This window comes from Chlorocebus sabaeus, chromosome 21, assembly GCF_047675955.1.
Source record: "Chlorocebus sabaeus isolate Y175 chromosome 21, mChlSab1.0.hap1, whole genome shotgun sequence".
Lineage (NCBI taxonomy): Eukaryota > Metazoa > Chordata > Mammalia > Primates > Cercopithecidae > Chlorocebus > Chlorocebus sabaeus.
The window spans coordinates 942,451-965,128 of NC_132924.1; the positions used below are offsets into that span (position 1 = coordinate 942,451).

A 22,678-nucleotide genomic window follows, 5' to 3' on the forward strand; every position below is an offset into this window, starting at 1 on the left:
CTAGTGGAAAATGAAAATCACTGTGACTTTGTTAAGCTCTGAGATATGCTTCTTTGTACCAATATGGAAAATCTAAAAGAAAAAACCCACACTCAGCACTATGAAAGTTATACCAAAAACTGGAGAAAATGGGTTTTACAGATGTGGGCCCAGACAATCAGCCTGTTAGGTGAGTAAAAATATTGCTAGCACAACCAAATGGACAATTTAGGAGTCCCCTACAAGCAGAAGACACAATAATTTGGGTATGAGAATAATTATACTTCTCCCATCTTGAGCCATCCTAAAGAAAACATCCTGAATGTTAGGTGTTTTTATCATCTTTTGATGAAGATAGAGATAGTAGGAACAACATCATGCGAGATCTCATTTTTATGCTGAAATATGTGTATTCAATATGTGTATATGCTGAAATGTGTGTTGAAGAAAAAACCCAGTATTTTGTTCTATTTTTTGTATTTATATGAAATGTGTATGTATTATATGAAAGAAAGGATAGGCTGGGCACGGTGGCTCTTGTCCGTAATCCCAGCACTTTGGGAGGCCGAGGCGGTTGGATCATCTGAGGTCAGGAGTTCGAGACCAGCCTGGCCAACATGGTGAAACGCTGTCTTCACTAAAAATACAAAAATTAGCCAGGCGTGATGGCATGCACCTGTAATCCCAGCTACTGGGGAGGCTGAGGCAGGAGAATCACTTGAACCCAGGAGGTAGAGGTTGCAATGAGCTGAGATCGCATTACTACACTCCAGCCTGGGCAACAGAGCTAGACTTGGTCTCAAAAAAAAAAAAAAAAAAAAGGATAAAGAAAAAGATGGAAAAATATTAGCAAAGTTTGACAAAAGATATTAAGAAGAGTTTGATGGAGGAACCAGCTGAAAAGCAGTAGTGCAGTGTCCTGGAAGTTAAATGAGAAAAATTTGAGAGCAGACATATTGCTCTAACTTGAAGAAGAATAGAACTGGGTGCGGTGGCTCCTGCTTGTAAGCCCGGTACTTTGGGAGGTCGAGGCAGGCAGATCACCTGAGGTCAGGAGTTTAAGATCAGCCTGGCCAAGATGGTAAACCCTGTCCCTACTAAAAATACAAAAAAAATTAGCTGGGTGTGGTGCTGGGTGCCCATAATCCCAGTTACTTGGGAGGCTGAGGCAGGAGAATCGCTTGAATCTGGGCGGCAGAGGTTGCAGTGAACTGAGATCATGCCACTGCACTCCAGCCTGGGCAACAAAGCGAGACTCTGTCTCAAAAAAAAAAAAAGAATAGGACTTGTGCTGCAAAAAAAATATGGAAATATGGCACTGTAGTGTATGTAATTCAGTTATTCATTGTTCTTTGCAGACACCAAAATTTAGCTATCTTAAATGAATAATATCTTGAAAGGCTCTTTGCTTTATTTTAGACAATTTTTGAAAATCGTCTCATACATTAGAGGTTTCGCTGAATTTTACTGTCAAAAGATGTGAAGAAGGTATGATATGCTGGAAAGTGGTGGGGATAAGAATTCACTCATACAAGTGTTGGAAAATTGTAGTATTCTTTACATGTACTCTCTATATAACATTTCTCTTTAGTTTTCAAGAAATCTTTGAAGCCAAAAAACAAGAGTTCTACAATCAATGTCAGAGGGAAGAAGAAGAGTTGAAACAGAGATTTATGCAGTGAGTCAAGGAGAAAGAAGCAACATTTAAAGAAGCCGAAAAAGAGGTCAGTACTGACATTTGATATAATTTGCATTAATTTTTAGGTGCCCTATTAATTTGGGGGTTTTAATCTCAAGAGTTTAGTTGATGTTTTTGGAGGATACTTGCTATTTTTCAAAAAGCAGCTTTTTACCATGTAAATTTGAAGATAGCCTTTACAAAATTGTAGTCTGTAATGTTTTTTTCTAGAGAACTTAGATAATTTTCCATTTAAGTAACTCTTAAGATAATTTTATAAAAATTTATTTATTTTATTTACAATTTAAATTTTCATGCATAAAGTTTAATTTGTGACAAACCCAAGCTATTTATTTTGAGAAGAGTCTTGTACTATCTAATGCTATTAATGCACTAGAAGATTGTCTTCACTTTTATAAATAAGCAAATGTTGACTAGTGCTGGCCTTGATTAATGAGAAAATTTTAAGTTGGTAAATTATGTAAATTATTTATTTATTTTATTCCATGCCATTTCTAATAAAATGGAAAAGAAGGCTATTAATATAGTTTTAATTATTTGCCACAAATATGTTTTTGGTGAAGATATATTTTTGAAACCATGATTTCTTTCTCTCAAGTGTAGGTGGCTTTAGTTTAAGAACATTTAGTTTTATTAGGTAAATTGGAACATGAACTTCCTTTTTCATAAAAATAAAATGGTAATTAGGTGCTAGAGGCCAGATGTCTCACTCAAAGACAGTTGAATTATAAGTAATAAAAATTTTGGCCGGGTACAGTGGCTCACACCTGTAATTCCAGCACTTTGGGAGATGGAGGCAGGCAGATCACCTAAGGTCAGGAGTTTCAGATGAGCCTGGCCAACATGGTGAAACGCTGTCTCAACTAAAAATACAAAAATTAGCCAGGCATGGTAGTGCATGCCTTTAATTCCAGCTACCTGGGAGGCTGAGGCAGGAGAATTGCTTGAACCTGGGAGGCAGAGGTTACAGTGAGCCGAGATCGCGTCACTGCACTCCAGCCTGGGCAACAAAGTGAGATGACTCCTAAAAAAAAAAAAAAAAAAAATTCATTAGCTTAGATGTAAAAAACAGTCTGGATGTATACATGGGTAAGTCATGGTATCCAAGGACAACAGATATAGCTGGATCTCATGAAGACTTAAATCAAAACTAGGAAGTGACCAGACACCAAAGCAACCATTTAAATTTTCTCTTTCTCTTCCACTTCACTTCCCTTAGTTATGAACTTTATTCCTGTACGTCTGCTTCTTTTTTCTTTCTGGAGATTAGTTTCTTTTCCGTATCTCAACTATGTGTTCTCTTAGGGTTGATTACATATCTTGATTATTGTCACTTAATGCTGCAATAAACATGAAAGTGTAGATATCTCTTTGACACACTGATTTTATTTCCTTTGAATATGTAACTATTAGTGGTGTTTAATGTTTAATGAAGTCCCATATTGTTTTTCATAATAGCTGTACTGATTTACATTTTTATCAAAAAATTGACATATAGTGGCAATTATTCATTGAATAAATGGACCCAGCAATAGTGCATTAGCTATGCTATATGCATACATTAAAAATGCAGATATATTGACTTTCGAAAGATAATGTAACTTCTTACTGCTTTTGAACATGTTTGTGAGTTATATTGCTGAGGGATCTTTATCTTCTCATTCTTTCATCTTAATCCAATGTTATTAAAATTGAAATCACCAATATTATTCCATATCTAAAAATAATATCTACCTTGTAAAAATTATCACTCTGGCCCGGGCTTGGTGACTAATGCCTATAATCCCAGCACTTTGGGAGGCCAAGGCGGGTGGATCACAAGGTCAGGAGTTCAAGACCATCCTGGCTAACACGGCAAAACCCTGTCTCTACTAAAAAAAAAAAAAAACAAAAAATTAGCTGGACGTAGTGGCAGGTACCTGCAGTCCCAGCTACTCAGGAGGCTGAAGCAGAAGAATGGCATGAACCCGGGAGGCGGAGCTTGCAGTGAGCCGAGATCACGCCACTGCACTCCAACCTGAGTGACAGAGCGAAACTCCATCTCAAAAAAAATAATTATCACTGCTGCATTTGAGAATAGACTTTTTAGGTAATAATGATATAATCCATAGGGTTTTTGGGGGGCACAGAAGGATTCATGTAACAGAATATTTTATTTTGTATTTTCCCAGAGCTATAAAACATGATGTTATAATAGTATAAGGCATATTTTTCCTCTTTTCATAATTTTTTCTAAAAAAAATTAGTGTTTGTTTCCCATATAACTTTTAACTTTATAAGTAAATATTTGTCTCTTTTAGCTCCAGTTTTATGTGAAACAGAGTTTCCAGATTTATGTAGCATGGAAAGTTTTTGTAAGTCAGAGTTACTGATTTTTGCTATTTTCTCAGTTATTTAGTTCTTTTATCTTTAGTTGATTTTTTTTTTTGTAGTGACACATTTTGTTTCCATTCTCATTTTCTTTTGTTTATATTCTATGTATATTTCATTTTTGGTTACTATGAGAATTACACATAACATCCTAGAGTTATAACATTCTAATTAGAATTTATTTCAACTTAAAAGTTCAATCACATACCAAAATTCTACTGCTATATAGCTCTACTGTTTTTATGTTATTGATGTAGCAAATTATATCTTTATTCACTGTATACCACTTAACAGATTTATAATTACAATTTATGCATTTGTCTTTTAAATCCTGTAGAAAATAAAAAGCAGTTACAAACCAAAATTACAATAATACTGTTTTTATGTTTGTTTACATATTTACCAGAAAGTTTTATATATTCATATAGCTTGCTTATTTACTTATATAGATACTGCCTAGAGCTCATTTATTTCAACCTGAAGGAGTTTAACACTTCTTGTATGGCAGATTTAGAGATAAATGGATTTTTTTCAGCTTTAAAAAAAAAATCTGGAAATGTCTTAATTTCTCCCTCATTTTTGAAGGACAAGTTTTCCAGCTGTAGATTTCTCAATTGACAGGTTTCTTCATTATTTTAAATATATAATCCACTGCCTATGGCCTTCAAGGTTTCTGCTGAGAAATCAGCTGCTAATGTTATCCAGATCCCTTGTCTGTGAGAGTTGCTCTTTTCTCTGAGCTTTCAGTATTCTCACATTGTCTTTTTGTTTGTTTGTTTGTTTGTTTTTTGAGACAGAGTCCTGTTCTGTCACCCAGGCTGGAGTACAGTGGTGTGATCTCAGCTCACTGAAACCTCCGTCTCTTGGGTTCAAGTGATTCTCCCATCTTGGCCTCCAAAGTGGCTGAGGCTACAGGTATGTGCCACCATGCCCAGCTAATTTCTTTGTATTTTTAGTAGAAATGGGGTTTTGCCATGTTGCCCAGTCTGGTTGCAAACTCCTGGCCTCAAGCAATCTGCCTAGGACTACCATTTTCCCAGCAATCTCATTACTTGGTGTATACCCAAAAGAAAATAAATCATTCTACCAAAAAGGCACATTCACTTGTATGTTTATCACAGCACTATTCACACTAATAAAGACATGGAGTCAACTTAGATGCCCATCAATGGTGGACTGGATGAAGAAAATGTGGTACATTTACACTGTAAAATACTACACAGCCATAAAAAAGAACATGTCTTTTGCAGCAACATGGACACAGCTAGAGGCCATCATCCTAAGAAAATTAACGTAGAAACAGAAAACCAAGTGCTGCATGCTCTTATTTACAAATGGGACATATGGACATACATTGGGTACATAAGGACATAAAGATGGGAAGAGCAGACACAGGGTACTACTGCAGGGGGCAGAGGAAAGAGACGGGGAAGGCAAGGACAGAAAAAGTACCTATTGGGTACTATGCTCACTATCTGGGTGATGGGATCGTTCATACCCCAAACCTCAGCATCTCACGATATACTCATGTAACAAACCTGCACATGGACTCTCTGAATCTAAAATAAAAGTTGATCATATTAAAAAAATTACATGCATATATACTTATTGGCACTCTTAAAGGCTGTCAGGGCTGGGCTTGATATAAGCACAAAATGACTCAATCACAGAACCAACCCAACCACAAAATTGATTGATTTAATCACAGTAAATAACTGATTTTTTTTTTTTCTTTTGAGACGGAGTTTCACTCTTGTTGCCCAGGCTGGAGTGCAGTGGTGCAATCTCGGCTCACCGCAACCTCCACCCCCCGGGTTCAAGTGATTCTTCTGTCTCAGCCTTCTAAGTAGCTGGGAATACACATATGCACCACTACGTCCAGCTAATATTTTGTCTTTTTAATAGAGGTGGAGTTTCACCATGTTGGTCAGACTGGTCTCAAACTCCTGACCTCAGATGATCTGTTCGCCTCGGCCTCCCAAAGACATTAATTGATTTAACTGGAAAGATGTTATGATGGAAAAGTGAAACCATCATAGAAATTTTGGATATCTAAAATAGCATATTTAGATATTTTTTAAAATATTTTGAAATAATACAAAATAAAAACAAAACCTTTTTATTGTGCATCACAGAAAGACACTTTCCTCAAAAATATATAGATCACATGAATTCATCACATAATACACTTTTTTTTTGTTTTTGAGATAGAATTTCACTCTTGTTGCCCAGGCTGGAGTGCAGTGGTGTAGTCTCAGCTCACTGCAACCTCCACCTCCCAGATTCAAGCCATTCTCTTGCCTCAGCCTCCCAAGTAGCTGGGATTACAGGCGCCTGCCACCATGCCCTGCCAAGTTTTTTTATTTTTAGTAGAGACGGCGTTTCACTATGTTGGCCAGGCTGGTTTCGAATTCCTAACCTCAGGTGATCTACCCGCCTCCGCCTCCCAAAGTGCTGGGATCACAGGCATCAGCCACTGTGCCCAGCACAAAATATACATTTGTAACACACAAGTCAAGAAACAGAACATTGACAGCACCACATAATCCCCCCACAGCGCTTCCCAAACACTGTCTTCTCTTTCCTCCTCAAGGGAACCGCCATCCTGACTTCTAACACTGTAGATCCCCTTAACTGGCTTTGTTTTTGTTTTAGTTTTTAACCTTATATAAATGGAATTACGCAGTTTGCGTGCTTTTGTGTTGGGCTTCTTTTGCTCAACATTATGCTTATGAGATTCATTTACACTGCTATATATAGCTGTGGTTTCTTTTTTTTCATTACTATGTGCTGTGCCCTTCTGTGATACACCAGAGTTTATTTAGTCCTTCAACTGCAAATGGACATTGGGTTGTTTCAACCTGGGCTATTACAAATAATGCTGTCATGCCCATTGTTTTTAGATGTCTCTGGCTGCACATTTATATTTAGAGAGAGACATTTAAAAACAAGATTAAATATATATTCTTGTTCCACAACCTTCTTGACTCTTTTAATTGTGGTAATTCTGGTGGGTTTGTGGTGGTATCTCATTATGGTTTAATGTGCGTTTTCTGATTTATTAATGAGGCTGAACACTTTTTCATGTTTACTGGTCATTTAACAATTCTCTTTTGTGAAGCATCTGTTCCAAATGTTTTCCTGTGTTTCTACTGGGTTGTCTTTCTTTATCGATTGGCTGGAGTTTATATATTATTGACATAAGTCCTTTCAGAGTTGTGAGTGCTGCAAATGTATTTTCTTCTCTGTGGCTTTTTAGTCTTTTAGTTATGTCTTTTTGACAGCAAAATTTCAGTGTGGTCAAATATTAATCTATTAGTCTTTTCCTTTATGATTCATGCTTTTTTTTTTTTTTTTTTTTTTTTGAATGGAGTTTTGCTTTTGTTGCCCAGGCTGGAGTGCAATGGCGCAATCTCGGCTCACCACAACCTCCACCTCCCAAGTTCAAGCTATTCTCCTGCCTCAGCCTCCCAAGTAGCTGGGATTACAGGCATGCACCACTACTCCTGGCTAATTTTGTATTTTTAGTAGAGACAGGGTTTCTCTATGTTGGTCAGGCTGGTCTTGAATTTCCAATGTGAGGTGTTCTGCCCACCTCAGCCTCCCAAAGTGCTGGGATTACAGGTGTGACCTACCGCACCTGGCCTGATTCATGCTTTTGAAAGGCAATTTAACAGACCTTTTCCTAATTTGGTGTCCTGAAGATATATGTCTCTGTTACCTTCTAGATTAGTGCTGTCCAATAAAAATAGGAAACCACACATGCAATTTAAAATTATCTAGTATTTACATTAAGAGAACAAAAATAATCAGATAAAACTAATTTTAGTAATGTTTAACTCAGTATATCCAAATTATTACTTCAAAATTTTAATGTTAAAATACAGATATTTTAAGTTTTTTTTCTACTAAGTGCTTAAAATCCAGTGCAAATTTTACACTTAATAGCACATCTCAAATGCTCAATAGTCATACATGAACAGAGTATTTCTAAAAGATTTATTGTTTTTACCTTTTCATATTCAGGACTATGGTCTATCTGCAGTTTATTATTATTATTGTTATTATTATTTTTAAGACAGAGTCTCACTCTGTCATCCAGGCTGGAGTGCAGTGGCATGATCTCAGCTTACTTCAACCTCCGCATCCCGGGTTCAAGCAATTCTCCCACCTCAGCCTCCCGAGTAGCTGGGATTACAGGTGACACTACCACACCCGGCTAATTTTTATATATTTTGAGAGACACAGGGTTACCATGTTTGCCAGGCTGGTCTCAAACTCCTGACCTCAAGTGATCCACCTGCCTTGGCCTCCCAAGGTACTGGGATCACAGGTGTGAGCCACTGTGTCCAGCCTGCAATTGATTTGCATGTAGTGTGATATAGGAGTCTAGCTTAATTTTTTTTCCAAATGAGTATCCAAGGGATTCAGCACCAATTTCTTGAGAAGAAATCCCCTCTGCTCCTTTTTTCTTAAAATGACCACATATGCATGAGAGTCTGTTTCCAAACTCTATTCTATGCCCTTTGTCTACTTGTTTATTCTTTCACCAGCACTACACTAGATTAATTACTATAATTTTCATCATAAGTCCTGATATCTGGTAAGAAAGAATGTATTCTTAGGAAAGTCTTGGCTATTCTTGGGCCTTTACATTTTCATATAAATTATAATCAGCTTATCAAGTTCCCCCAAAATTTGGAATTTTGATTGACATTATATTGAAACTAGATATTAGCTTGAAGAGAGCACGTTCAAAAACAGATTGGCCAGGCATGGTGGCTCACACCTATAATTCCAGCACTTTCGGAAGGTTGAGGTGAGTGGATCACTTGAGGTCAGGAGTTCGAGACCAGCCTGGCTAACATGGTGAAACCCCATCTCTACTAAAAATACAAAAACTAGCCAATCATGGTGGCGGGCGCCTGTAATCTCAGCTACTTGGAAGACTGAGAGAGGAGAATTGCTTGAACCTGGGAAGCAGAGGTTGCAGTGAGCAGGAATGGTGCCTCTGCACTCCAACCTGGATGACAGAGGGAGACTCCATCGCGAAAGAAAGAAAGAAAGGAAGGAAGGAAGGAAGGAAGGAAGGAAGGAAGGAAGGAAGGAAGGAAGGAAGGAAGGAAGGAAGGGAAAGAAAGAAAGAAAGAAAGAAAGAAAGAAGAGAGAGAGAAAAAGAAAGAAAGAAGAAAGAAAGAAAGAAAAGAAAGAAAGAAAGAAAGGAAAGAAAAGAAAGAAAGAGAGAGAGAGAAAGAAAGAAAGAAAGAAAGAAAGAAAGAAAGAAAGAAAGAAAGAAAGAAAGAAAAGAAAAGAAAGAAAGAAAGAAAGAAAGAAAGAAAGAAAGAAAGAAAGAAAGAAAGAAAAGAAAAGAAAAGAAAAGAAAAGAAAGAAAGAAAAGTAGCCTGGATGACAAGATTCTAGATAATGGCCCTACTTAGGACCCAAGTTCCCTTTTGCAACACAAGCGGTCAGCCCAACTTAGTGCTGTTTTTCTCTTATGAGCATGGATTTCCAGAAGTAGAGCTTCACTCTAATATCACTGGGAATTGTTTTGTAGCAATGAATGCATGGAACTGCCTCATTCTTTTTAAGAGGTTATTGTATGAAATAACCACAGGTTATTAAACTTGCCCACTATAGATGGGCATTGGGATGTTGCTAGTCTTCTGTGGTTACAAATACACTGCAGTGAACCTCCTTGTACACCTGCCCTTTTGCACAGGTGGAGTTGCTAGGTCAAAGGATACACAGGTGGGTTTGTCATTTTAAAAGATGCCATCAAACTTCCCCCTATTATGGTTGTACCAACTGACCCCGCATTGCAGGGAACAGAACCCACGAACTCTAACTCCAAAGCCAAGGCTGTCTCCCCATCAGGTTCATGACTACACCAAATGTCATGTTGAGGTCCAAAGGGAGCGGATAGATGAGCAGAAAGAACACTCAGGGGGCTGCAGGCAGGTAAAAGACTTTTATTCAGCAGCAGCTCTCATCAGCAGCTTTCTTACGCTGTCTTCCCTTGTCTGTTTTGTTTTTTTTTTTTTGTTTTTTTTTTTTTTTTTTTTTTGTGACAGAGTCTCGTTCTTTCGCCCAGAGCTGGAGTGCAGTGGTGTGATCTCGGTTCACTGTAACCTTCGCCTCCCGTATTCAAGCGATTCTCCAGCCTCAGCCTCCCTAGTAGCTGGAATTACTGGCACCCACCACCACGGCCCATTTTTTTTTTCTTTTCTTTTCTTTTTTTGTAGTAGAAACGGGGTTTCCACATTTTGTTCAGGCTGCCCTTGAACTCCTGGCCTTAAGTGATCCGCTTCGCTCGGGTTCCCAAAGTGCTGGTTACAGGCGTGAGCCACTGCGCCGGGCCCTCTCCCTGCATCCTTACGTGCCTGCAATGCCAAGAGGGAGCTCTTGGCCCCCGGGTTAGGATCAGGGCCCCAGAGGCCCAGGGTCAAGGCCACGGGCCGCATCACAAGGACGTGCATCCCTCCAAGAGGCTGCATCCAACAGGCATAGAAGAGGCTCTGCTGGAGCCTGCTCGGAGTCCGGCTGGGGAAAGCCAGTGGAAGTGTTTCTTGAAAGAGGGGAATCCCACCTATCTCAGGGGTTCTGTCCTGGCCTGCAGCCCTGGATCGTCAGGACTGGGCCGAGGTGGGGAGCAGACTTCACCCTTCTTGGCTGGGGCTGAGGGTGAGGGTCCTGCTTGAAGGGCCTAGCCCTGGGTTCCCAGCCACCGACTCCACTCTGTAGTGCCTGGCCCCGCCCAGCCCCTCAAGGCCTGGCAGTCGCCCTCAACAAAGATGGCGAGGATGGCCTCAGGCGCGTCGCGTGTCACGTCGCGCGAGATGCAGGGCTCCTCCCGCGCTGCTCTTAGACCCGTAGAGGGCGGCCCAGGGAGGAGCAGAAAGTGTGGTCTGTGGGGCTGCCTGACACCTGGTAGGCGCTCGGGCCGCTCTTGTGGGGCTGGCCGCTCTTGTGGGGCTGCGCCCTGGCGCTGCAGGGCTGAATGTTATACCCCCGAGAGAGGCCGTTGCGGGAGCGCAACGAGCTGGAGGCCTCTGGAGCTTCGGTGCCGCCTTCTTCGACATCAGGTGCGGTGGCTTCTAGGAGCGGTGTTAACGGTGTCCGCTGCGAGAGATGCGTGCTTGAGGCAGGGCCAGGAGGTCCCCGGAAGCCCGGGGGCGGGAGTGGAGGAGCCCGGCCCCCACCCCGCCCCCAGCAGGCTCCTTCACCTGGGCGTCCCGGGCTGGGGGCGCGGGGTTGGGGGACAGGTGGACGGGGGGACCCAGGATGGCCAAGGAGGAGGAGGAAGCGCTTCTGCGGAGTCCCCTCCGTGGGCGAAGGCTGAGCCCGGGCAGTATCTATCTTTCTAGTGTTTATTTTTAATTAAAAAATTTTTGAGACTGGGTTTGGCCCTGTCACCCATGTTGGAGCGCAGTGGTGCAATCCTAACTTCTGAGCTCAAGCGATCCTCCCACCCAGCCTTGCAAGTTAGCTGGAGCCACCATCCCTGGCTAATTAAAAAAAATGCAGAGGCCGGTCGCAGTGGCTCACACCTGTAATCCCAGCACTTTGGGAGACCGAGATGGGCGGATCACGAGGTCAGGAAATTGAGACCATCCTGGCTAACACCGTGAAACCCTGTCTCTGCTTAAAAAAAGAAAAAAAATAGAAAAAAGAAAGAAAGAAAATTAGCCTGGTGTGGTGGCGGGGCCTGTAGTTTCAGCTACTCGGGAGGCTAAGGCAGGAGAATGGCATGAACCCGGGAGGCGGAGCTTGCAGTGAGCAGAGATCGCGCCACTGCACTCCAGCCTGGGCTACAGAGTGAGACTCTTGTCTCGAAAAAAAAAAAAAAGAAAACAAAAAACGTGCCCGTGCTTGGTGGCGCACGCCTGTAATGCCAGCACTTTGGGAGGCTGAGACGGGTAAATCACCTGAAGCCAGGAGTTCAAGACCAGCCTGGCCAACATGGTGAAACCCCATCTCCACTGAAAATATAAAAACTAGCCGGGTGTGGTGGTGCATACCTGTAATTCTAGCTACTTGGGAAGCTAAGCCAGGAGAATCGCTTGAACCCAGGAGGCAGAGGTTGCAGTGAGCTGAGATCACCCCACTGCACTCCAGCCTTGGTGACACAGTGAGACTCTTGTCTTAAAAATAATAATAATAACTTTTTTTTTTTTTTTTAAGATATAGAGTCTCACTACGTTGCCCAGGCTGGTCTCGAACTCCTGGCCTCAAGCCATCGTCCCACGTTAACCTCCCAAAGCGCTGATTACAGGCATGAGCCACCCAGACACTGGGGGGGCCAGAGCGGCAGGCACTGCACAGAGCTGGGCCCAGGGATCGGGAGGAGGGGACAGTTTAGATGTCCTGAGGTCAGCTCTGCCAAGGAGGAAGGTCCTTTGGTTTTCAAGGTTCAGATACAGGACAGGATGTGACAGGCCGAGGACGCCACCCCTGTTCCCCTCCTGACTTGGATGTGGTCAGGAGAGAAGTGGGACCGGGTAAGGTCTGGGCCACTTTTGCCTGGTCTGCATCCTCTTTTTCTGACTTTGTGGCATTCGGTACAGGAGGAAGAGAGGAGAGAACTGGGTGCTAGTGTGTGCCCCACTCAGTGTCCTAAGGAAAGCCCCCCCAAACCCCCCAACCAGCCTTCCTCCCTGTGACAGGCAGTGGGTCATCTACCTCTTAGTCACCAGTCTAAACCTTCTTGCCTCGAGCTGGGATGCGGCCCTGGGCTCACTCGTGTCTCGAGAGATATTGGGCCCCATCCACTCCTAGGATGGACTCCTGGCCCCACTGGCCCAGGTGCACAAACTGTCCTCAGCAAGTTATCTGTCTGTTTTGCTAAGATTCCCCGCTATGTGTCAGGGCTTGCGCTAGGCCTGGGGGCACAGCTGTGCAGCACACTGGTCCCGGATCCCTTTGGGGGCCCAGGAGCTGAGACTGGACCTTCTTTCCACAGTCGGGCCCCACCCTGGACATGCCGGTTCCTTCCAGCTTCAACGACATTGGCCAGCACTGGCGGCTGTGGCATTTTGTCAGCCAGGTGTGGTATGAACAGGAGGTGACCCTGCCGGAGCAATGAACCCAGGACCTGCGCACAAGAGTGGTGCTGAGGCTTGGCAGTGCCCACTCCTATGCCATCGTGGTCAGTGCAGCCAGGAGCAGCCAGGGCGGGTGGGTGGGCACGGCGGCTGAACAGCCTTTCTCCTGGGGTGGGACTGTGGGGGGCCCTGCCCTGCCCTGGGGGCTGTGCCCTGTGTAGGGGGGTAGGTGGCCTGATCTACCCCATTGGGATGCCATTCTTCCCGTCTGACTGCCAGGCCCCTGAGCTCCATGCTGTAGTTTATGTGAGGGAGTGCCCAATAGCAGGGCCCCTCCTCATGCCCTGACCTGCCCCCCACCCTCCCCATATCCCCTGTGTCTACAGTGGGCAAATGGGGTCAATGCGCTAGAGCATGAGGGTCTACCTCCCCTTCAAGGCCGACATCAGCAGCCTTTTCAGGACATGCCTGTTGCCTGTTTTCCCCGGGGCAGGAATTGAAGGGAGCCGCCCAGGCTGGAGTGGTTCAGCCGGGCTGTCACAAGCCTTTGAAGCTTCCCATCTTCACGCCTGGCTGTTGGAGAGTGTGGGTTTGGAACTTGAGGATAGGGGGTTCTGTTCTGTCCCGTGCCAGCCACGGCCAGCTTTGAATGGGCAGAGCAATAATGGGGGGAGGGTGTAAAAGAAGAAATGAACTTAGGAAAGAGAAGAGGAAAAGAGGCTTCAACAACAGTCTAGGCCGAACATGATGGCTCATGTCTGTAATCCCAGCACTTTGGGAGGCCAAGGTGGGTGGATCACTTGAGGTCAGGAGTTCAAGACCAGCCTGACCAACAGATAGTGAAACCCCATCTCTGCTAAAAATACAAAGATAAGCCGGGAATGGTGGTGTGCACCTGTAATCCCAGCTACTCGGGAGGCTGAAGCAGGAGAATCACTTAAAACCAGGAAGGGAAGGTTGTACTCCAGCCTGGGCTACAGAATGAGACCCTGTCTCTAAAAAAAAAATTACTGTGGAGGCCTGGGGCGGGTGCTGGGAGCTCTGACCACAGGCTGGTCCCTCTGTTGGGTTTTTCTTCCCTTTATCCCTCCTGGTTAACTTGACCTGGCATAAAGGCTGTTTCTTCTAAGAGGCTGTCCCTGACTCTCCAGTCCAAGTTATGTTTATTGTCTTGCAGAGCCCAATTCCTGCCTCCACTTGTCATTTCCATTTGCAACATTTCTTTCATTGTTTGTTTTTCAGAGTCAGAGTCTTGCTCTGTTGCCCAAGATGGAGTGCAGTGGTGCAATCATGGCTTGTTGCCACCTCAACCTCCTGGGCTTAAGCGATCCTCCCCCTCAGCCTCCCAAAGAGCTGGGACCACAGATGTGTGCCACCATGCCAGGCTAAGTTTAAATTTTTTTTTTCCCCACTGAGAAGAAGTCTCTTGCTCTGTTGCGCAGACTGGAGAGCAGTGGTGCAATCTCGACTCACTGCAACCTCTACCTCCTGGGTTCAAGCAGTTCTCTTGCCTCAGCCTCCCGAGTAGCTAGGATTACGGGCAGGTGCTACCAGGCCCAGCCAGTTGTTTTTCTCTTGTATTTTTTTGTAGAGATGGGGTTTCACCATGTTGGCCAGTCTGGTCTTGAACTCTTGACCTCGTGATCTACCTGCCTTGGCCTCCCAAAGTGCTGGGATTATAGGTGTGAGCCACCATGTCCCACCCTAATTTATACATTTGTTGTAGAAACGGTCTTGCTATGTTGCCCAGGCTGGTCTCGAACTCCTGGTCTCTAGTAAGCCTCCTGAAGTGCTGGGATTCTAGGCGTGATCCACCTTGCCCGGCACTTGCACCATTTCTCTGTGCATGTTTCTCCATTCCCACTGCCCAGGACCTGTGGCCTTTGATTTGAGTCACTACTGAGCACCTCGCACCAAGCCCCATGCCTACCTCCCAGCCTGCACTCCCTGTTCGCTTGATGCATTAGTAAATATTCCTCCTGAATCTGCACCCATCCATTCCTGTGTTCAAGAGCTGTTTCAGAGAGTCAACCTCATTTTTGGCAGTGTCCAGCCCACTGACAGCTCTGTGTGCCTGGAAGGGTGGCTGCTCCTCTGGGGGGATAGGATTCGGAGGCAGGGGGAGAAAGAGTGATGTTAGAGAGCTCGGCCTAGGACTAGAGGATCACGTGCCCTTATGTAAAATACATCTCAAGTTAGGGAAGAAAGCAGTGGCTCCATGTTTTGTTTTTTTCTTTTTTTCCTTTTGTTTGTTTGTTTGTTTTGAGACAGGGTCTTGTTCTGTGGACCAGGCTAGAGTGCAGTGGCGTGATCTCGGCTCACTGCAGCCTCCACGTCCTGGGTTCAAGCAAGTCTCGTGCCTCAGCTTTCAAGTAGCTGGTGATACAGACGTGCCACCATGACCAGCTAATTTTTGTATTTGTAATAGAGATGGGGTTTTGCCATGTTGGCCAGGCTGATCTTGAACCCCCGACCTCAAGTGATCTACCCTCCTTCGGCCTCCCAAAGTGCTGAGATTAAAGGTGTGAGCCATCGTGCCTGGCCCCGTGTTGTGTTCTGATGGGGGAAGATGGGACAGAAAGGATGGGAGGGTGTCTGAGCCCTTCCTGGACTGACGGAACCTGTGCCTTCTGCCTTTTATGGACAGGATGGTGATCGCTCACACCAAAGCCTTGGACCCTTCCCGGCCTATGACCTTTGTGACCAACTCCAACTATGTAGCAGACAAGAGGGTGAACCTGGGGGTCCCCACCCCATTTTTCCCCACCTTTGCCTGGGCTTGTCCTGAAGTCTGCTCATGGGAACAGCTGGAAAGAACCATGAGCTGCCAGTGTGGGATTTTTTGTTTTGTTTTTTTACTTGAAAAAATAGAGACAGGGTCTTGCCATGTTGCCCAGGCTGATCTCGAACTCCTGGGCTCCAGTGAACCTCCTGCCTCAACCTCCCAAAGGGCTGGGGTTACAGGTGTGGGCCACCGCACCCAGCTGCAGCCAGTCTGTTTTCAAAGATGGTCTTTGGGTTAATGAGAATTCTCTCCCTGCTTACTCACCAGGCAGCGTGGCTTTCTGAATCCAGGGAGGCTGGGCATAGGGAGATGGGATTTGTTTGCTCAGTTTGGACTCAGCGTTTTTTGCACTTTGATTTACTAGACTCATAGAATGTCAAAGGTTTAAGGGGGCTTAGAGTTCATCTGGCCCACACCTGGCTGATCAGAATCTCTAGGGGAAGTTTTTTTGAAATGGCAGATCTCCACATTCTGAGATCCTGATTCAGTAATTCCTGGGTTGGAACCTGAGTTTTCTTTTTCTTCTGTAGATGCAAGGTGTTACTCTGTTGCCCTAGCTGGAGTGCAGTGGTGCGATCACAGCTCATTGCAGCCTTGAGGACTGTGGGCTCAGGAGAGAGAGGGAAGTCCTGTTTATTGTTGCTTCCAAGGTACTCTGCAATATCTGACACAGCATGCGGTAAATAATACCTATTGAGGGCATGGGTGAGATCTTAGAGCCACGTTTAATCACTCACTTTGTCCGGTTTTTTTTTTTTTTTTTTTTTTCGAGATGCAGTCTTGCTCTGTCACCCAGGCTGTAGTCCAGTGGTGTGATCTCAGGGCTTCTCACCAAGGCCGAGATGGACCGGATACTACATGGCCTAGACAAGGTACTTGCCGTGGCCCAAGCCCCACCTGAGACCCCCTCCCTGTGGCCACAGGCTCCCACCAAATCCCTGAGCAAATAGTGCAGTGTTACCAGTCTGTGGTTTCACGTTGAACTAAGTATATTCTCATGTGCTGTTTAACTGGGTGCCTTGATGACCGCCTCTCTCCATCCTTTAATGATCCCTGTGGCCTATATGGCTCATGGGTAAAGGTGTGCAGGGCCCCAGATGCACCTTCTCAGGGTGCGCTTTCAGGACTCAGCTCCTGGACAGGAACAGTCAGTCATCACGGATACCGTGGGACCAGGACAGGGGCCCTCTTGGCTGCTGATGCCTGCTCACCTGACCCCTGGCATTGCTGCTACCCGCTATAGGTGGTTGAGGAGTGGGCCCAGGGCACCTTCACACTCAACTCCAATGATGAGGACATCCACACAGCCAATGAGCGCCGCCTGAAGGTACGACCCATGGAGCCCCACCGCTTTCCTGGCCTCCCCTCTCCACCTTGCCCAGGGCATCATTCTGTTTACTTCGTCATTGGCAGACAGCAGGTGAGACCTCAGGACATGCGCCAGGCGCGGTGGCTCATGCCTATAATCCTAGCACTTTGGGAGGCTGAGGTGGGAGGATTGCTTGAACTGGGGAGATGGAGATTACAGTGAGCGGAGATCACGCCATTGCGCTCCAGCCTGTGTGACAGAGCAATACTTCATCTAAAAACAAAGGAAAAAAAAACTGTTTCTTGAAGCTAGTCAACTAGCAGCACCAGCATCACCTCAGAACTCCTGAGAAATGTGATGTGAGGCCCCACTCTAGATGGTTGAATCAGAGACTCTGGGGGTGGTCCCCAGGGATGTATATTTATTTTATTTATTTATTTTTTTGAGATGGAGTTTCACTCTTGTTGCCCAGGCTGGAGTGCAATGGCGTGATCTTGACTCACCGCAACTTCCACCTCCCAGGTTCAAGCGATTGCCTCAGCCTCCCGAGTAGCTGGGATTACAGGCATGCACTACCACGCCTGGCTAATTTTGTATTATTAGTAGGGACGGGGTTTCACCATGTTGGCCACGCTGCTCTCAAACTCCTGACCTTAGGTGATCCGCCCGCCTCAGCCTCCCGAAATGCTGGGATTACAGGTGTGAGCCACCATGGCTGTCCAGTAATTTGTATTTTTCATAAATTCTCCAGTCACTATGCCTGGTGGCTCACACGTGTAATCCCACCACTTTGAGAGGTTGAGGCAGGAGCATCACTTGAGCCCAGGAGTTCAAAACCAGCCTGAGCAACATAGCGAGACCCTGTCTCTAAAATTAAAAAAATTAAATTAGCCAGTCATGATGGCGTGTACCTGTGGTCCTAGCCACTCTGGAGACTGATGTGGGAGGATCCCTTGAGCCCAGGAGGTCAAGGATGCAGAGAGCCATGATTGCGCCATTGCACTCCAACCTGGGTGACAGAGCAAGACCCTGTCTCAAAAAAGCCCAAATCAGCAACAACAACAAATTAACTGGGTATGGTGCCGTGCGCGCTTGTAGTCCCAGCTATTCAGGAAGCCAAGGCTGGAAGATCCCTTGAGTTCAGGCTGCAATGAGCTGTAATGGCCACTGTACTCCAGCCTGGGCAACAGAGCAAGACCCTGTCTCCTACAACAGAAAACAAATCCTCCAGGAACATCTGATGCATGCTAAAGATAAGGACTCTTTGAAAACATAAAGGCCAGTAAAACCTACAGGCCAGTAAGCATTAATAGTGTATGTAAATATTATCAGTAATTATGGAGAAGATGGTTCAAGCTGAGAGTGAGACAGAGCCGAGTGGTAAGAGAGGATCTGCCCAAGGCAGGGACATCCTGGCAGAGGAACAGGTCCTGGGTTTGACAGCTTCAGACCCCAGGGTGCCCAGGGCTCACCACTTGCCTACCTGTGCCCTCAAGTTCACTGAGAGAACATGGACAGGCCCTCAACCCCGACATACTGGCCACTGACCTCGCCTACTACCTGGTCTGCAAAGAGGTGAGTGTGTATCAGCCAGGGGGAGGTTGAGGAGATGGGGTGCCCCTCAGAGGGTAGGGGAGCTCAGGGTGCATGTTCCCTGGCCTGGTGACTCACACCTGTAATCCAGCACTTTGGGAGGCCTAGGTGGGTGGGTAACTTGAGGTCAGGAGTTCGAGACCAGCCTGGTCAACGTGGTGAAACCCCCGTCTCTACTAAAAATACAACAGTTAACCGGACGTGGTGGCACAGTCATATAATCCCAGCTTCTCAGGAAGCTGAGGCAGGAGAATCGCTTGAACCTGGGAGGTGGAGGTTGCAGTGAGGTGAGGTCGGGAAACCACTCCAGCCTGGGCAACAGAGTGAGACTTTGTATCCAAAAAAAAAAAAAAAAAGGAAGAGGCGCAGGCAATGGTAGCAGATCAGGGCGTGGAGGAAGCTGCCTCAGTGCCACCTTCCTCCCCAGCACCCAGATGCCATTCTGCCAGGCCCACAAGGCCTCTGGGAAAGCCGTGTTCATGGCTGAGTCCAAGGGGGTCGCCCTCAACCGGCTGTCATTGCAGGAGCTGCACACCATCAGGTGCGGCGCACCCCTTTCCCGACACTGCCTTCTAAGAGGTGAGCTTGGTTGCCTGGAGGCCAGGGTGGCCCGGTGGCCTGGCCCACCTCTTCCTCTCTCCCCAGCCCCCTGTTCTCAGGTGACATGAGCCACGTGTGGGACTATGGGCGCAGTGTGGGGCAGTATCGTGCCCTGGGTGGCACTGCGTGCTCCGGCATCAATAGGCAGATCCACCAGGTGCGGGCACTATTGCAGGCACAGCAGGCTTAGGTCCTCCCATGCCTGGCCCCATATAAAGTGGGCACAAGAGGACACTGCTGCGTGTTTCTTGCCCCAGCCTGGCTCCCTCATTGCTGCGCTTTCCAGGGCTGGCCAGTGGGGATGGTCAGGGACTGGAGAGGCAGGGCGGGGTGGCCTGTAATCCTAGCACTTTGGAAGGGCAAGGTGCAAGGATGCTTGAGGACAGGAATTTGAGACCAGCCTGGACAACACAAGGAGACTCCTGTGTTATTACCTGTACCTAATAATAAAACAAATAATTAGTCCAGCATGGTGGGGCATGCCTGTAAGTCCCAGCTACTTGTAAGACTGCGGCGAGAGGATCACTTACGTTCAGGAGTGGAGCTGCAGTGAGCTATGATCACGCTGCTGCATGCCAGCCTGGACAACAGAGTGAGACCCTGTCTCTGAAAGAAAAACTTAAAAAAATAAAATGGAAGCAGAGAAAACTGGGCAAAGGCAATGAGAATCATAGATAGGAAGGGAAGAGGGGGCTCCTGTCCTAGCCTCCACCTGGTCCAGGCCCCATCCCCTTCAAACAGGGTATCACAGTGACCTCAGGCCAGGATCAGTGGCTCATGCCTGTAATTCTAGCACTTTGGGAGGCCTGGGCAACATAGCAAGACCTCAGCTAACACATTAAAAAAAAAAAAAATACCCAAGCGGGTGTGGTGGCTCACACCTATAATCCCAGCACTGTAGGAGGCTGAGGCTGGTGGATCATTTGAGGTCAGGAGTTCGAGACCAGCCTGGCCAACATGGTGAAACCCTGTCTGTACTAAAAATACAACAATTAGCTGGGTGTGCTGGTAGGATCCTGTAATCCCAGCTACTGGGGAGGCTGAGGCAGAATTGCTTGAACCCAGGAGGTGAAGGTTGCAGTGAGCCGAGATCGCACCATTGCACTCTAGCCTGGGTGAAAAGAGCAAGCCTCTGTCTTAAAAAAATGAAGAAGAGGAAGAAGAAACAGCCAGATGTGGTGGCTCACTCCTGTAAAGGTGGAGAAGGGAGGAGGAGGATGAAACAGCTGGGCATGGTGGCTTACGCCTGTAAAGGAGGAAGAGGAGGAAGAAACAGCCAGGAGCAGTGGCTCACCTTTAAATGAGGAAGAGGAGGAGGAGGAAAAGAAAGAACCTTGTGAGGTGACTCATGCTTGTGGAGGAGGAAACACCCAGCTGCGATGACTCATACCTGTAAAGGAAGAGGAGGAAACAGCCAGGCGTGGTGGCTCATGACTGTGAAAGAGGAGGAGGAGGAGGAAACAGCCAGGCGACCTGGCTCATGCTTGTAGAGGAGGAGGAGGAAACACCCATGTGTAATGGCTGACACCTGTTGAGGAGGAAGAAACAGCCAGGCGAGGTGACTCACATGCCTGTAGAGGAGGAGGAGGAAACAGCCAGGCGAGGTGGCTCACACCTGTAAAGGAGGAAGAGGAGGAGAAAGAAATAGCCAGGCAGTGGCTCCTGCATTTAAATGCCCAGGAGGAGGAAAAGAACCAGTCGAGGTGGTTCAGTCAAATGCGCATTTGTCTCAGATGAGCAGAGGAATGACTTAGAGTTCAGTAAAGTTTTCGGGGCTCACAAGGAATTTCCTAGCAGGCAAATTTGGTAAGAGGTATGTAGTGTTTTGTTTTTGTTTTTTCTTTTTCTTTTTTTTTTTTTTTTTTTAATTTATTTATTATTATTAAACTTCAAGTTGTAGGGTACATGTGCACAACGTGCAGGTTTGCTACATATGTATACTTGTGCCATGTTGGTGTGCTGCACCCATCAACTCGTCATTTACATCAGATATAACTCCCAATGCAATCCCTCCCCCCTCCCCCCTCCCCATGATAGGCCCCGGTGTGTGATGTTCCCCTTCCCGAGTCCAAGTGATCTCATTGTTCAGTTCCCACCTACGAGTGAGAACATGCGGTGTTTGGTTTTCTGTTCTTGTGATAGTTTGCTAAGAATGATGGTTTCCAGCTGCATCCGTGTCCCTACAAAGGACACAAACTCATCCTTTTTTATGGCTGCATAGTATTCCATGGTGTATATGTGCCACATTTTCTTAATCCAATCTGTCACTGATGGACATTTGGGTTGATTCCAAGTCTTTGCTATTGTGAATAGTGCTGCAATAAACATACGTGTGCATGTGTCCTTATAGCAGCATAATTTATAATCCTTTGGGTATATACCCAGTAATGGGATGGCTGGGTCATATGGTACATCTAGTTCTAGATCCTTGAGGAATCGCCATACTGTTTTCCATAATGGTTGAACTAGTTTACAATCCCACCAACAGTGTAAAAGTGTTCCTATTTCTCCACATCCTCTCCAGCACCTGTTGTTTCCTGACTTTTTAATGATCGCCATTCTAACTGGTGTGAGATGGTATCTCATTGTGGTTTTGATTTGCATTTCTCTGATGGCCAGTGATGATGAGCATTTTTTCATGTGTCTGTTGGCTGTATGAATGTCTTCTTTTGAGAAATGTCTGTTCATATCCTTTGCCCACTTTTTGATGGGGTTGTTTGTTTTTTTCTTGTAAATTTGTTTGAGTTCTTTGTAGGTTCTGGATATTAGCCCTTTGTCAGATGAGTAGATTGCAAAAATTTTCTCCCATTCTGTAGGTTGCCTGCTCACTCTGATGGTAGTTTCTTTTGCTGTGCAGAAGCTCTTTAGTTTGATGAGATCCCATTTGTCAATTTTGGCTTTTGTTGCCGTTGCTTTTGGTGTTTTAGACATGAAGTCTTTGCCCATGCCTATGTCCTGAATGGTACTACCTAGGTTTTCCTCTAGGATTTTTATGGTATTAGGTCTAACATTTAAGTCTCTAATCCATCTTGAATTAATTTTCATATAAGGAGTAAGGAAAGGATCCAGTTTCAGCTTTCTACTTATGGCTAGCCAGTTTTCCCAGCACCATTTATTAAATAGGGAATCCTTTCCCCATTTCTTGTTTCTCTCAGGTTTGTCAAAGATCAGATGGCTGTAGATGTGTGGTATTATTTCTGAGGACTCTGTTCTGTTCCATTGGTCTATATCTCTGTTTTGGTACCAGTACCATGCTGTTTTGGTTACTGTAGCCTTGTAGTATAGTTTGAAGTCAGGTA

The 22,678-nt window shown here is 45.6% G+C and overlaps 1 protein-coding gene across 49 annotated transcripts in view; it reads left to right on the top strand.

Annotated features, from left to right (window-relative positions):
• The window catches only part of LOC103247788 (septin-14-like), a 116,322-nt gene that overhangs the window by 42,885 nt on the left and 50,759 nt on the right, over positions 1 to 22,678 (top strand). For 16 of the 49 annotated variants that reach the window (XR_012090120.1, XR_012090126.1, XR_012090119.1 and 13 more), the window contains 8 exons: positions 5 to 1,467; positions 1,571 to 1,703; positions 4,846 to 4,963; positions 10,123 to 11,133; positions 13,011 to 13,196; positions 14,335 to 16,527; positions 16,656 to 16,749; positions 17,121 to 17,297. Coding sequence is in view for 20 of the 49 variants with exons in the window: in XM_073008702.1 (XP_072864803.1) it covers positions 5 to 42 (38 nt within the window). In the remaining 29 variants the exon portion in view is untranslated. Of the gene's footprint in view, positions 1 to 4; positions 1,468 to 1,570; positions 1,704 to 4,841; positions 4,964 to 10,122; positions 11,134 to 13,010; positions 13,197 to 14,334; positions 16,557 to 16,649; positions 16,750 to 17,120; positions 17,298 to 17,937; positions 18,214 to 18,682; positions 18,762 to 19,206; positions 21,193 to 22,678 lie in introns of those variants that run through there. The other 33 variants (XR_012090135.1, XM_073008698.1, XM_073008691.1 and 30 more) reach the window with 30 other exon arrangements.